Source organism: Ambystoma mexicanum, chromosome 8, assembly GCF_040938575.1.
Source record: "Ambystoma mexicanum isolate Mex_15411 chromosome 8, UKY_AmexF1_1, whole genome shotgun sequence".
NCBI lineage: Eukaryota > Metazoa > Chordata > Amphibia > Caudata > Ambystomatidae > Ambystoma > Ambystoma mexicanum.
In genome coordinates this window covers 583,489,404-583,506,044 of record NC_090929.1, presented here as the reverse complement: position 1 = coordinate 583,506,044, position 16,641 = coordinate 583,489,404, and the positions used below count along the sequence as shown (strand labels likewise).

Genomic DNA, 16,641 nt, shown 5'->3' with positions numbered 1-16,641 from the left:
GTTCCTTCTGCTTCTCTGTCTGTCAGTGTATGTTTGTTAATAATGTCATCAATTTCCTTTTGGCACCACTCCCTACTTCTTTCCTCATATCATTGTCTTTCTCTCTCCCTCTCTTCTTCTTTCCTTTCTCTTTCCCTCTGTGCATCTCTTTGTTTATTTTCTTTTCTTTTCTTCTGCTCGTCACTTCCCCCCTCTTTCTGCCTCTAGTCTGTTTTCCTTCTCCCTGTCTTCTTCATTCATTTTCTATTTCTCTCTCTCTTTTCTTCTTCACTCACTCTTTCTTCCTCTGCCATTTTCTCTTCTTCTTTCTCCTTTCTTTCTCTTACTTTCTCTCTAGAATCATTGATGCCCTTTCCATTAAGTTTGAGCATTACTTTCCCACTTATCCATTCATTCGGCACAATTGCTGTCTCATCCCTATCGTCTTGCCTGCTTCTCTCCCTCTGAACCTGTTTCCTCTGCTTCCGTTAACTTCACTTGCAAGCTACAGTGCTCGTCATATTCTACGTGTGTGAACATTGGTCCATGTCTGCTTATTTACTCTCCACTTATAATGACATCATTACTGTATGTGGGAAGCACATATGTGGGATTAGTATATCCTGATGCTGCATTTAATGCTTGTAAAGGATATAAACCTTGTGCAGTCGAGGACGGATCACTACCCTGGGGAAGAGGAGGAGGAGCGGTTGGCATCATAAACCCTTCATCATGCTGGCTGAGAATCTAATCTTTAGTATCTGACTCCCCTATGTCTTCCCTGAACATTTTCCATAGTTCAAGCATACCTAACCTATTCTGTAACTGTTTTCCCTTGAAAGCAGCATATAAATAAGTGCACATGTGTTGCAGAACTGTGTTGCACGAGATGAGTACCTTCTTGTGGCCAGGGCATGAATCTTTTGCCTGCAGTGTCTTTAACCCATTCCATATGGTACTTAACTATTATGTCCTTGTATCAGGGTATCAGGGCAATTATTTACATAAGTGAATGATTGGGGTGTCTCCAATGATGATAACTCAAAAACACAATTTACCAATGATTACTAAACTTCAATTCTCACTCGCCTTTTCTCTTCTTTGCACACCCTCTCCACAAATGAACACAGCCTTTGTCTCTCTCTGAGACCATGTCTCCTGCGTCTTTCAACCCATGTGAGTAGCACTACAAACACAACTTATGCTGCCAGCAGCCCCGGCTCACTGCTCCCACAACGGACCACACTCCTCAGCCCACACCACCTATTCACTTCCTCCACAATTTCATAGAAAACCACTTATAAAATCCAAAGCTATCTCACAACATAAGGCTGCTGCCAGCAATAGTTACACCAATAAAATACAACTGTCTTCTCAACTCTCTGTGAGGTATCCATCTTTAACTACTGCCCCGTAACAAGACTTACCATGTGATCTTTCCCAACCCTTGTCAGAAGATAGCTCTTGTTCACTTTCTGATTATTTCACAAAACCCACAATATACAACAAACCTCCTCCCTTGTTTTGCCATGCCTATGTCATACTAACATTCATGGATCTGCTGAAGGCCTTCTATGTCAAGTCTCCCCTGTCAGATGTTTGTTGTCCTCCACACCCGACGGTGCGGCCTGCAGGGACCAAACAGGACTTTTCTTCAAAGGGAGCTCCTGTCATCCTCTGCTGTTGCATATAATTCCGCTCTCCAAAGGTCATCTCCACAGTCCTTGGGACACAGCAGGGACAATGACAGTTATCCAACCCTCCTCTGCTACCATGTGTTAAGGTGGCCCACATGTACCAGGTAGTCCCAGAGGAAACAGAGTCAATCCAAACCAGACTCAATGATGGAGTAGACAAAGTGCACAGCAAAACTCAAATTTATTGACATCAAAACAAAGCTGGAACAGCAAACAAGCATTGAAATCTAGTTGCTTTCGACATACTTATCAAAACAGTTGCTTTAATACTACAAATGTGTAATCAACAACAACATCACATAATATCAGTTTACAAAACCTACGAGGATAGGTTAGTGGGTTTGACTACATATAGATTCTACAAGTGTTAAATATTTTTATTGGGTTGCTCATATTTGACGGCTTCCCCTGGAACCCCCCTATATTGATAAAGGTTCAACTACATCATCTTCACAGCAAGGGGTTGGTTGGCAAACTACCTGATGTGTGGCATGTCTTTAAGGATTTTGATAGGTTGGCACATTGCTTACCAACCTTGGCAGGTCAGCAGGATATGCGCCAGACATAGAGGAGGGGGAGAGATGCCCATGAAACATTCTTCTTTCAATTAAAAGTTACCATCCCTCACTCGCAGGCCGTAAGATCTGTCATTCCCTTTGTACATGGCCTTGTGTGGTGCCTCTTGTCTAGGTGTCTGGATAGGGAGTATTGCCAGTGTCCTATCTGTGCTCTATTCTAATGAGTGGCCAGTGTTCTCCAAATATGGGTTCACGTACGATGGTACCATGTTTAGAATAGATTTACCTCTTATTTATTGTAATTTCAGCTAATATTAATGTGCATGTCATGTTTTCTATTACCACTGGGGACACTCTTCAGTTACTCTTCATGGAGTTTTTTGGCTTACTGTTATAGTGCACCTGGCTAACAAAGGCTGGTTGTGCTCTTATACAACTTTAATTAATCTGGGAGTATACTGCTTGCATCTGGAGAATTGCTATTTCATGCCTTTTCTCTGTCGTTCGGATGCTCCCTAATTTCACTCTAATCTTGGCACTAGTGGCCAGCTACTGTCTGAGCACTGCACTGATAAGTATTTCTGTCATTTCAACCTTTTGAGTTTTTCGAGACTTTGAGGCCTGCGCTTATTTGGATACGTGTTGCTGCTTCCATTTTTAATAAGATGGCTGTCCCACTAAACTCTTGCTTCTATGTTAGCAAACTTTATTTGTGTGCTGTTCATATTGCATGCACCTTATATATTGATCATGTTAGTGTTCTTCATGTCTGTGGATGCTATGATAATATTCTTCATGTCTAAGTGCATATATTGCCTATTGTATCTGTTTTTCATGTGGAGTGCCTACTGTTACAATGTTAGTTAGAATGTGTTTGCCCTCTTCGGCTCATATTGTTCCCAAACCCTGCTGTACCTGCAGGGAATAAGGGCGGAACGGTTGTCTCAGTGAGTAACGTCTCTCACCTATGCGGTATTGATGCGAGGGAGGGGTAAAAGCTATGGATGACATAATCATCTGCCTCCCAGCATTTGCATTCATTCAGAACAAGCACTCAGGATAGGATCATGGATTTGCTGACCTGTTGTTGTATTCCAGTATCTGAATCACAATTTACTATCAACATTTCTTGATGTTTTTCAAATGGACAGTATTTTTCTAACAGTCTTACTTTAGCCTCTCTATTCATCACTGACCATCAAACTCTTGTCTGTGTGACTTGCTATACATGAAACTTGATAACTTGGCAAAGTTTTGGGGAGCAAGTACTCACAGAGCTCTTCTCGCCAGTACTTAATTCTCAAAAGAGATAATGTGATTGTACGAGAGATCGGGGCTGCCGAGACAAGTAACTTCCAGTCAGCCCCTCCATGTGCGCTGAATTATTGTGTGTATCCCCGACTTCTAGGTTGTATTGACTGACTGACCTCATGTGGTTGGGTGCTTTCATCAGTCATATCCCATCTGGGGTCAAAGAGCACCTTTTCAATAAAATACAAATGTGCGTACTTCTCGAGCATAATAAATAATTTAAGCTCTGTTTGCAGAGTTGATATGTAAAACAGAATTAGAAAAGCTTATGTCAATAATTCATGTTTCTTTTTGGAGCATGAAAATGTTACCAGTGGACTGGGAAGAACCATGGCACCTTTGCACATTAACCTGTGCTTGATTTCCAATAGAGAAGATCAGGTGCAAAGGAATGGGTGTAAGGAATTCTGCAGTTGAAAGTGGATTTCTATGTGAATCCGGTATACCCATTCATTCGGAAGAGTCCTTCCCCAAAACACCCTCTAACCAACTTCACAGCATTGAATCTAAGCAAAGAGTTATGTGTATTCATAGCTTCATATCTGTGAATCAGTGCTTCTACAGAATAGTGGGGTTTTCTGAACTTGCGTTTGCACTGCACTCAAGGAAGTTGCGAAAATATCTATCAGAATTGGCACCAGATTATCTTAAGTAGCTTCTACCCTATTTCTGGAGGTTTCAAAGGAAGAGGGATGGTTGGGGTTTCTATTGAATATCAATAATTTGGGAGCCTGTCTAAAAACAAATCCCTTCTTTTTTTCTGAAGGTTTGATACTTCTAATTGGCTCTCAGTAGGTTTCAGAGTTGAACACCTTGTACTCTGATAGAGTTATCTCCTGGTTTGGTCTGTTTGGATTTAGTACTGGTGAAAGAAAAGCTATGGCTGTGCCTGAAATCTGTTTCAGATGCCAGGGCCCAGCATTCCGGTATAAGCTAGTCCATTGCCCTAGTTTGCTATAATCATGTTGCACAGAGCCTTGAACCTGATCTGGTATTCCATGGGAAGCCAATGGAGTGATTTGATTTCCAGTGATATGTGGTAAGAGACCTTCAGACCTTCAGAACAAGGCCCTGTCTTGCCATTGATTTTGCATGTGTAAAACCTTGTGAATTTGTTTTCTTTGGGTAAGCTCATGTGTATTATATTTAACTTGGGTACTAGCCAAAATATAACTAGCTGAAACTGGGGATCTGAAAAAGAGAAGGAAAACCTTTGCAAGCATGTTTAATTAAACGGAAGCTACATAGCCACTGTCTCATTATAAGGATTGAAACAGAAGACATGAGTCAAAGATGACCCTTAGGATCCTCGCCATATTCACTGGTTTGGAATTCTACTCCTAATATGGTTGAGAGTGTTGTAGTATGTCTTCCCAAAAATTCATACACATGCCTTTGATCAGATTAAGTGCAGATAGTTTTCCTTCATCCACTTTATGTTGGAAACCTATAAGCGTTATCATAGGATAACAAAAGTTTCATTTGTAACTGGCTTCACAGAGGTATCAGTATTCTCAAATGATAAGGATGCCTAAGCCTCTTTACAAGAAAGGAACGCAATATTTAAGAGACAATGGGCCTCATTATGAGTTTGGAGGTAGCCATGCCGTTTTTACTGGCATGGCTACCCCCAAACCTGGGTCCGGGTCCTGAAAAATGGGAATTACCGGGCTATTCCGACATTTGTGGGCCCGGTAATTCCCATTTTCGGGACCCGGACCCGGTACGTACCCATTCCCATTTGAGCCCCATTGGGAATGGGGGGGATGCTAACAACGGTCCCGTTAATGACGGGACTGTTGTTGGCATCCTGGTCTGCTCGCGGCTGCCGGTCTGGACGTCTGGTCTGACCAGGCGCCCAGAGCAGCACCCACGAGCAAACTCGCAATGTTGCAGCAAGGTACCAACGGCGCCGGTAGCACTACCGGCGCCGTTGTTGCCTCACCGCAACACTACTAATGAGGCCCAAAGTGCTCTTCAAGTGCATGCCAGCCTAAAAGCGACTTAACTCCTAATATGAATGTTGACCCTCCACATCCACAGAGTATGCTATTTGTTACTCCCCAAGAGTGAATGCTAGAAGTTAGGGCAAATTGTGTGGTCTATGTGTAAGATAACTTGTAGAGAGCCATATAGCCAACATATAAAGGTTTAAGTATTTCTGTCTCACTGTTTTTGTGTTCTGCATTCTCATTTTTTTGTCTATTCCCAGCACTGGGAGATTTTGGATAGATAATTCTGCACAAAATAATCATCACTTGCTTTGTCAGTGCATAAAGAAAGATTGCTGTGTTAGCTTTTATATGTATATTATTTTCGGAACTCTTTACAGCTACTAATTTATTTCAAACTTGCCTCTCATTCATTTACATAGCGAGTCATTTACTATTTTTCAGAATTCAAAGCACTTTTTTGCTTCATAATTTGTCAGTTCCTATTTAGGTTTCTATTGTTTACTTTTTATCATTGACTTATTCCTAGAATTCTATTTTCTTCTGCTCTAGGTATAACTAAAAAAGGTGATCATCAAGTGTACCATGTTATAATGTGTCATTACTTTTATAACTATACATTTAATGCATCCCATAACACCTAAATGCAAGTATATCCAAGATTTTACTTATTGAATTTTTTACTTTGCCTGGCTTGGATGCCAAATTTTAGTCTAATAAGTGGTTATTCAATTCACAATGATCAAAGAGGATTCCAGATCATTTCCACACTCAACCTGTTATGAGGCTGGACTCCTGTAAAAAGAATCTAGTCCATCACTTAATACAACTTTGTTAAAATAAGTAGAGTATGCAATTTATGCTGAGGGATATACATATATCCAGGTATCCATAACATCTAGAATATAAAGCACTTTTAGCATTCACTTTTATATTTAATGTATAACCATTTCTCTGAGGAGTCAATTCATCCAGTGGCAAATTTGAGAGGATAATTCCGTTCTCTCACATGTTGTACAAACCACCCATTCCCTCTGATTGATATTCATGTTTTTAATGTTTGTCAGGTTGTCATTGTTTGCTCCATATACACTGACCAAAATTGTTCTGCTAATCTGGAACCTTTGGTCCTGATGAATCCACACTTTGTCGTTTACAACAACAGATGAAATTTTATAGATTAATGGAGCACTGTAAATAGGTTCACCCAGGGAGTTACAGCTAGAGTGATATGATTTGAAGTATTCATATAGCGCTTGTATCACAAATTAAATCAAATCACAGTGCAGATGTCAAATCCAAGATCATAGCTCAGCAGTTTGTCAGCCGGTGAACAATAGTTATTTTCTATCGGTAGTGATTCTCTATTTAAACTGGTGAGTTGTTAATTTCTTCTGGAAAACTGACATGGACACTGTGCGCCTCAGATCAAGAGGGAGGCCATTCCAGAGTGCAGAGTAAGCAGAAGTTGCAAGAATGGGTAGAGATATCAGGAGAGAGGGTGGTGCTCCTAAAGGGCAAAAGTAGGACTGAGTGTAATAATAAGCGATTGTCAAGATGGTCTTTAACGATTAGGGTCTTCAGATCCTTTTGAAATGTAGAATTGAGGGAGCTAGTCTTATTTGCATTTTTAACCTGTTCCAGAGAAAACATGCATAACAGGAAAAGGCTTATTTCCTGGGCTTTGTTTCTAGTCTGGTGATGCTGTGGATTCTGCTGGTACATTGGCTTCCAGAGATGGTGAGTTTCTCAATAAATTGGAGTGGTGTTTTACTTGGGATTGCTTTGTAAGTGATGTGAGGTCCCTTGAACTTGATGCATGCTTGAAGGGATATGCAGTGCAGCTCCATGAGGATACACTTGATGTGCTCAAATGTTCTTAGTCCTGTGGTGAGGCACACTGGACATCATTTTAGAGGGGCCAGGGTGAAATCTGGGACTCAAGTGTGTGCAGTGTTTACACTATTTAGGCTTTGCAGAATAATGCAAGCTAGTAACATGCTTCTTGGGTCTTCTTGGGGATGTGTGTCTTGAACAACAGGTCACAGTTAATGGTAAAGCTGAGAGATTCTGAACTGGTTGAGGTGTGAATCTGTCAAGCTTCATGTCAGTCAACAAATTCCGGACGTGGGCATGCTTGATATGGTTTCCTAGGAGAATTAATTTCGTCTTTGTCACTTTTAGCTTCAGGTAGGCACTTGACCACCAGGCTCGGATAAGAGGCAGACAGTTCTTGAGGCAATGAATGTCATTGATGCAATAACACGTAAGGTAAAGCGGGGTGACCTCTGCATATTGGGGCATCTTTATGTCCGGGTTGGTGAGGAGTTCCTCAGAGTTTCCACATAGAGGTAGAACGTGACAGGCAACAGGATGGAGCCTTCTGAAACTCTACAGGTTACTGACCAGTGCTAAGATCTGTTGGGGCTCATCTAATCTGGATGAAGTGGTCTCTGCTGGAGAGATAGGAAGCAAACCACTGCATCACTGTTCTGCAAAGCTCAAGCATGTGACAAAAATGTTGAATAGAACTTCATGGTCAATGGCATAAAAGACAGCAAAGAGGTTAAATTGCATAAATACGCAGAGAATGCCATTGATAACATGGATGGTGGCCATCTGTGTGCTGCACCATTGTTGGAATCTGAATGTATAGTCCTGTAGGAGATTGTGCTGAGTGATCCTTTCATGCAACTGGATGGTGACAGTGTTTTCACTCACTTTTTCAAGCCTGGGTAAAAGAGCAATGGGGCAGTAGTTATCCTGGTCAACAGAGTTCAGTGAAGGTTTCTTCAGCACCAGGATCTGCTCCCTTTTCAATGCATCTTGGAAGGTTCCTTGAGTGAGGGATGTTTTGTTGATGTTGAGAAATGGTGTGAGTGCTTTGTCTGCGATACCTCTCACAAAGGAGGGGGAAAGCCTCTCATCTCTCGAGTCAATGGCTTTAGCGGGTTTCACAATGTTGGTCTGGTCTTATGGAGTCATTATCCTGAATTCAGTCTAACTTGGTTTGTTACTACCTGGTATGGGTGGGACAGCTTTGGCGTGTTAGGAGCTGTCAATATGCTGCCTTACCCTGTCTATCGTGTCTGAAAAATTGTTTCTGATGTTGCATTTGTCTATGGACTGTGATATTGCAGGTTCTGGCAGTGTGTTGATGCAGTGCCTCACTGCTCAAAGGGACATTTTGCTCTTTTTTGGATGTTTCTATGATGATTGTTGTTTACTAGTTGACTTTGTGGTGATGAGTCGCTTACATGCTAAACAATATTATTTGGAACAAGTGAAGGGTCACATTAGCACAATGTAAATATATTTTAATGGCTGAAATGTCAGTTTAGGGAGAACAGGATTTCATTTGAGTGGAGAAAGAGGAAGGGGGTGATGGGTTACATAGGCCTCTCCATATAATAAAAGAACTTTCCAGCCATAAGAAATGACAGCATATTTTGTGATGCAAAAATATAACATGGTTCCATTAGAACATCGCTTAATCTTGCTAGGAGAGTTGAAAGTCATTGCAGTGATATTACCATTTTAACCAGATTAGAGAACTCAAGAACAGAAAAGGGGAAATTATACCAATCTATTCTCAGTGTAGGTAACAGCATAAAAAGATAACCTTATAACAAGCTAGAGGAAACGTTGAATGAAATACTGAAATACCTTATTGGGCCCTTTGATGGGCTGGTGATATTATATACAAACACCTTGAAATCACTAGACAAGATAAGGATTCCCAGATTATCAGTCTTATAAGTATTTGATTTTTACCCAGAGAATTTATGTTACCCAGAGACATACATAGAAATATAATTCTTAAAATTACTAAGAATAGCTGCCAAATATAGTATAGCACCCTAGCATTTTCATATATGTACATATATTGTTGGTATATGTTCAGGGGCTTCTAACTCACATACATTCATTAAAAATACTGTTTCCAAATCATAAATGCAAGTCACTCTATTTATGATAGAAACAGCATTAGTAGGCCGGCATCACTGCCATGCGCCTTGTTAGATATTAATTTGCAAATGTATTCAACTACATCTTAATTTCTCTTCACACATGCTTTTCCTTTTTGTTAAAACGTATATCTATTGAAGAACTCTTAAAACCCCATCCTCGCCCACACCAAGCTAAGATATGTTAACTAATCTGGTTAAAAACCTTTTCTTCATTGGGCCCAGGCATATTCAATGATCTCAGTATAGAACGTAATGCTGTGTCGATAAAATTACTAGTTATAAACCATATTAGACTTGGATAGCCACTTGCATTCAAAATACCGATATTGTAGAGAAAAGTATGTCATTTATATCTATGCGTAAAATGGGTAAATGGGACGGAGTTTAGGTGTCCTTTTCAGAAATATGAAATATTAAAAATATTCGGACATTCTCACTTTGCCATCATATTTTGACCCTATGCACATATTTTAAATAGAGGTTGTTTAATGATTTGTTTAAAGGAATTCTGGTATGTATTCATCAGGATGCTTTTCACATAGGAAACCCCTATCATTGCAACCCTAAGAGGCAAGATAAATCTGATATGAAACACTATATGAAATACAATATTATATTGTACCTTCTCACCAAAATTACACATTTGAATTCTAGTGTGTAACTTAGATTATACTGCAAACCTATCCCCCTTTGTCTGTAGTGCGTACCAGTCATCCTAAGTACCCACTTAATCTTTCATTACATGCAACATTTCCACTTTATATATCCCTTATAGCCAGAACAATATACTTTGCACTTAAACGGTTTTAATTGTCAGGAGTGCCATTGTCCACTAATATTATCAGTTTTCGCTGTTCCATAATATCTATGGTAAATCTTACGTAGTGTTTTTGTACATGTGGATGGATATGACATAGTCTGAAATGATAGAGTTCTCTAAATATCACAATTTGCTACTGCCCAGCCTGAATCCGAGGTTCTGAGATTTCCTTGCAGCAGTTTCTTCTACTGCCATGGTAACTGCCCTTTTTCATGCAGAGAGTCTGGTCACACCTAGATAAGTGTCAAGAGTGATGGTTGTCTTTTTTTTCCATTGGTCAATATTCCTTCCTTTTTCAATAATATCCAAAAATATATGATAATCTTAAACTAAAAATGTCGTACCCTAACATTAACATAAACAAATGCACACATCTTCCTTTAGGAGCAGTTTCAGGCTTTGACCTGTCTTCAGTAACTTCAGGCACTAACCCACAATGTACTTTTGTATTTTACTCACCATTCAGGGGCCTTGAAACCTTGGATCTAAAATATGTTACTCTGATACATATTGAGTGTTTGGAGTTAAACATCATTTTTATGCATACTGTTAAACACAAGCAAGAACATGTCTTGATTCTGTTCATTTTCTGTGGTACTCCAATGAAGTAGAGATTAGATTAGTAGCCCCATGTTTTAAAACCTTTGATTGTAGCATTTGTTCATTAGGTGGCCTTTACCTTATCCTGTAATTAATCTTGTTTGATTTTTCCAGCCTCAAAAACCAACGGCACTGAATTTGTATTACTAAAAAATGATTCTCTTGTTTTCAGCATTATTCCTGTATATCTCTACCAGTGTATTTCTCTGATCTTGACCATTAGGCTGTCCTGCTTTTATGGTGTCATAGGGAGAATGCTCACACACCTTTCCCCACCACTATATTAGAGCTTTTGACTTCTCTGAGTTTCAGATTGTAAGCCCTGTTCATTCTTCTTGCTTCAGTTATTCGTTTTTTTGCCCCAAAGTCATCTTGAGCTAAACCTGCAACTTAAATGTTTTGCTGTCGTTTGCTTTCATTCTGATAATAGCTACTTCCCAATGTTGAACCACTACTATTCCTCTCAAAAAGGAAGAAAGTCCTATTTTGTAGTTAAAGAATTACTTAGATCCATTAGCGTCTCTTTTATGTAACCTCCGTTATGTAATTTATTAATAGATAGCAGTGGGAATGGATGTTAGAGATTTACCATCAACCTAGCCAGGTTTCTTTCTTTCCTCATATAGGAAATCATTATCATTGCGACCCTAAGAGGGAGGAGGAATCTGAGTTTAAACACTATTTGGAAAACAATATTATTATGTACCTTTTCACTGAAATTGCACATTTGAATTCTAGTTTGTAACTGAGATCATACTACAAACCACCCCCCTTTGTCTCTTTTGCCTACCAGTCTTCCTATGTACCCACTTAATCTTTTGTTAAATGTTATTCAGAACCACATAATTTGCACTTAAACTGTTTTAATTGTCTGGAGTGCCATTGAGAGATCAAGCGATTGCCATTGATCTTTCAAGAGATCATCCAGAGTTTTACTTTTCACACAGTCTCCCAGCAATCATCTTGACTCCTGTTTGTATACACCAGATGTAGTCAGCCCTTTTAAACTTTGCAGTATTATTCAGTTGTGTTGCCATCCTACCACTTTTTAATAGAATACCTTTTTGGCATCTTTTCACTCAAGTAATATTTTGTCACAATGCAAAGCTGGTACAGAACCATCTTTCTGAATCTTTAGCATTGTTCTCGAATCTGAATTATTGCTTCTTGTGATTGGTTACTATTTGCTGCTAAACTCCAAAAGGTGGTAGATGGAAAACGTTGATTCAATAAGGACCACTCAGTGGGCAGTTTTCCATTCTATTATTTCTTTAGCTAGTGATTGCCATTACGGAAGAGGGGGTCATCATTTGCAAAAAGGTTTTCTGCCTGCCACCAAAGGGTGCAGTCTGGCTCAAACACATATGCCATGTCCCATTTGAAACAGCAGCAACCCCGTACATGTTTTGGACATATTTGGTTGTGCCATTAATCGGTTTGATCACCATTTAATAAATTGCCCGTTGTCATGCTAAAGTAGCATTCTTGCTAGTCACTCAATAATAAGGTTGAGTTTAAAGATCATAAAAGCAAATTACTTGTTAGAATATACTGTGATACTCAAAACTATTTTCTCCGAAACCTTTGTTTGACAGTATACTACTATTGTACAGTATTGTGATGTGAATTAACAAGGATCACCATTCGACCTTGTAATTATCACTCTCTATCACTGCATTTCGTACCAATGACTAATGACTTTCCTCCTGCTGCCTGTGATCGAAACCCATTATCCATTACTTTGCAATACACCCCTCCAGAATCATTAGAAACAAAGAAGGAGGCATATAAAAATGTAAATGCATGGGTGTGTCGAGTGGTGTGGCTACTCAAGTCCGGTAGGGTGGAGAAATTAGATGCTGAAATTGATGCTGCTACCATCAATGTGTGTAGACAAAGGTTACTGATCGCCCATCTACTAATCTCACCTGCTACGATCTTGTAGGAGCTCAAAGGGAACACAGACATAGTAAGTACATTAGGAAGAAAGAGAGGCTGAGGAGAGTTGGAGGAAGCGTAAGGAGAGACCAAGTAAATTTCTATGCGCTGCTCAGCCCTGGTTAAGATCCTCAACACTCTATAGAAAAGAGGAGACACAGTGCAGACGCCATGTAGAAAATAACATCCTATTGTCTTTCAATACAGAACTCTGCAAACATTTTCTATTAAGTGGCCCCCAATGATGTCATAAACAATAAGAAGGAGTAACCTAAGTTGCCTTTGATGTCGCTGGAGATCGCATGGGTAGTAAAAAACTCTTTGCTGATTGGTGAGTTTACACATTGCAACATATAGTCAGGCTGGTTTACTTTTTACAAAACAGTCGTCTTGTTTCGCATTTATAATGTATGTGGGCAAACAACTTTCAAAAACGATCTGGCAGCAAGCCAAAGTAGTGAATTATAACCTTTAAGAAAGCAGCAGGAATAGATTCTTACAACCCACAACTCCTCCTCATGGCATAGGAAGCAGGTCCATTGTTCCCTAAAAGGAAAGTCGTCTTATCATTGTATTATGATCAAAGCCACATGACCAGTAAAGGCAGCCAACTGTGAGGACAACCACCTCAGTTTTACACCCACTCTGCACTCCCACATTGCCTTTGAGATGTTGCATGTATTCAGATATTTGTTTACATCATTAATCAAGATGTGCATTAACTCTCTTCCGGTGTACCTTTTTGTGTGACCTTTTAGGAAAAGGAAGGCATTCAATGGGAGCCAAAGGAAGACGATGAAGACGAAGAAGAACTATGTGAAGAGGAGGAGGAGGAAGATGACCATATGGAGTTTTGCCGTATCTGTAAAGATGGCGGGGAGCTGCTGTGCTGTGACACTTGCCCATCATCTTATCATTTGCACTGTCTAAACCCGCCTTTACCTGAAATACCAAATGGTGAATGGCTCTGCCCTCGCTGTACGGTGAGTTTATGTCATTGAGACACTAGTCCATATTGGAGTTATAGTTAAAACCAGGCACATCTTTCTGATTCAATGAATAGAAAATATATTTACACAGATCAGAAGAGAAGAGAAAGAGTCTTACTAATGTTTAAAAAAGCTGCTTTCTTGTCTTCAGTTGAGAAAAATAAAAAAAAAGGCAGGAATGCTCTTTGTGGCACATAGTAACACAGAAAAAATATTTACGTTCATGGTGAAAAACAGCAGCCTCACATTTACCATGATATAAAACTCTTGGTTGTCTTACGTAAAATAGTAGAGCACATGCTATTGAGCAGACAGCTATGCATTTTTATGCTGCTAGGCCAGTAATTTAGGTGTAGTCTCCGGATAAAGACATGATCTCAGCGAGGGTTCTAGCCTATTACTGTCCCCTGCAGACCCAAGAAAAGGGGCGATGGCTATTTGCACCCCAGAGCTCTTTACACCGTGTGAATAGTTTGCATTTACTTATTTGCCAGGGGGTGGGTTCTGCACGTGTTGCAAATACCCAATCACCGAACACAAAGATGCCTGCCTTCTTAGCAAATCGAAAAGGGACTATGGGCCATTTCTATGGTAGCAAGGACAGAGAGCAAGCACAGTGGGGCTGGAGGAAGAGGTCCCAAAGCTAGAAGGTAAGTTAGGTAGGGTGGATGTGGGGGAGGGGGTAATGGTCCAGGATGTTGTGGGATCAAAAGGGGCGTGGGGTGGTAGGGGGTCACTGAAAGAAATGGCGCCTCCCATGTAAGGGACACAGGTGGCTGAAAGAATGTGAGCGCACACTTGCAGTTTCCACCCTCTTTCCCAACCACCGGATTGGCTGATTTTGCTTTATGTTCAAACTTACCTGAGAGCACTAAAACACCTCCAGATGTGCTCTGCACGCATTGCGCATGCCCAATCTCCCATAAAAACAAAGATGCCTGCCTGCTTATCAAATAGAATATGGACTATGTGCCTCTTCTATTTATATGGCAGCGAGGACGGAGAGCGAGCATGGTGGGCCTGGGAGAAGAGGCCCCAAAGCTAGACGGCAAGTCAGGTCAGCGGCTCTAGGTTGAGGGGTGAATGATGTGGGGATTAAGAGGGATGGGAGTGTTAGGGAAACACCAAAATAAATGGTGTCTGGGGAAGGGGCACAATTGGCTGACAGAATGTGAGTGCACACTGACTGGCTGATTGGTTGAGCTCCCTTTCCTTGGTGTCAATATGCAGCACACCATATTCAGTTATGTTCAGATGTACCTAGTGGCACTGCACACTGTGTACCCCCAGCATTGCATGTACCCTACCCACAGCACTATGAGACTGCACTTATAAAAACTGTCTCTAGCACAGCACACACACACTCCCTCAGAACCACACCTAGAGAGAGCCACAATGTAATCTGACCTTAAAGTGGTAACTGGGCCTATCAGAATATATAATTACTTTGTTTTTGCATGTAATGGTAGCTGGTGCTGCTAATGTGGTCTTACTGTGCTAACTAGGCATTCTCAATCATGGTATTTCTGTCCTAATTACCATAATGACAGCTGGCTATGCTATGCTAACTGGGCATAACTGACCCTGACTTTTCTTGGCTAATTGGATATCATACATTCCAACGTTCTAAAGCACCTGTGAGCGAGATTTGCTCATGGAAAGTGGGAGAAATTAATTTTGCCATAAGTTTGCAATGGGGTTGCAATTCTTTTAGGGGAGAGAAAGGGAAAATAGAAATAATTTCCAATGCAAACTCAGGAGCCCCACGCCTAAATCGGGAGGGTTGGCATGTATGGTATATGGAAGAATCTGGTGTTGTCATGCTGACTGGGCATGGTGGAATTTCTCACTGTGATGCTAAAAAATATAACTGACAGTGGTTTCAGTACCTGGGAACTCAACAATAGTATTATTATGTTTAAAAGTGTTATTTAAGGCAGAAACATACAAGATATATATGAATTACAACAAAACCTGAAAAGCGCACTTATAATGTAACAAAGCAGTTGAAAGTGAACCTACGAATACATGAATGCCATGTATAAATATTAAATCTATATATATAAAACCTCAGAATTTAGAGCAATGAGAGCATGATACACACTGAAAAAAACACAAACAAAACGTGCAAAAGGGAGGGAGGGAGGAAGAGAGTTGCACGGAAATAATGTGCAGATTTGTTGATTACTAATTAGGTAGAGGCTACACAAGCTAGGAAATCTAGAAAAGGCTGCCATGCCAGCTCATACTTAAATAGTAAAAGAGGAGTAGAGGCATTACAACTTTCCAATCTATGGATGTTACTTATTCAGTTCCAGCACACATTATAATGAAGTTGATCTAAATGATTCCAATTGGACGTTATCGTTTGAATGGCTACTAAAAGAAGGAGATCAAACAGGCAGCTCCATTCCTATCTATGACATCTCGTAACATTGCACTACCCATAAAGAGGAATCGAGGACAGAAATCATGTTGGAAGTAAAACATTATTTTAAATGTATTCCACACACTCTCCCAAAAAGATTTAATACATTGACATTCAACAAACACACGTAAAGGCACCTTGAGCATGAAGGCAACTCCAACACCCCTGCACTTTGTGCAGTACCATATTTGAAGAGTAAAAGAGGGGTCATAAAGGCTCTATGTTGAAAAGGGTACAAAGTTTGAAGTAGACTGGCTGACATGGTAACTTTGGAGATATGATTCCATACTTGAGGCCAGTGTAGTTGACTTTCCAGTAGAGTACAATCTTGCTACCAGACATGATAACAACCCCACAAAGATTCTGAGGAAGAAACTTGTGAACATGGTTTGTAAAACAATGAGGCAGACACATTAGAATTCTTCACACTTTGCAACC

At 40.2% G+C, this 16,641-nt stretch overlaps 1 protein-coding gene across 8 annotated transcripts in view; it reads left to right on the top strand.

Annotated features, from left to right (window-relative positions):
- CHD5 (chromodomain helicase DNA binding protein 5) overlaps positions 1–16,641 on the top strand; it is a 2,731,226-nt gene that overhangs the window by 813,904 nt on the left and 1,900,681 nt on the right. For all 8 annotated transcript variants that reach the window (XM_069610277.1, XM_069610279.1, XM_069610280.1 and 5 more), the window contains one exon: positions 13,545–13,769. In XM_069610277.1, the coding sequence (XP_069466378.1) occupies positions 13,545–13,769 (225 nt within the window). The remainder of the gene's footprint in view (positions 1–13,544; positions 13,770–16,641) is intronic.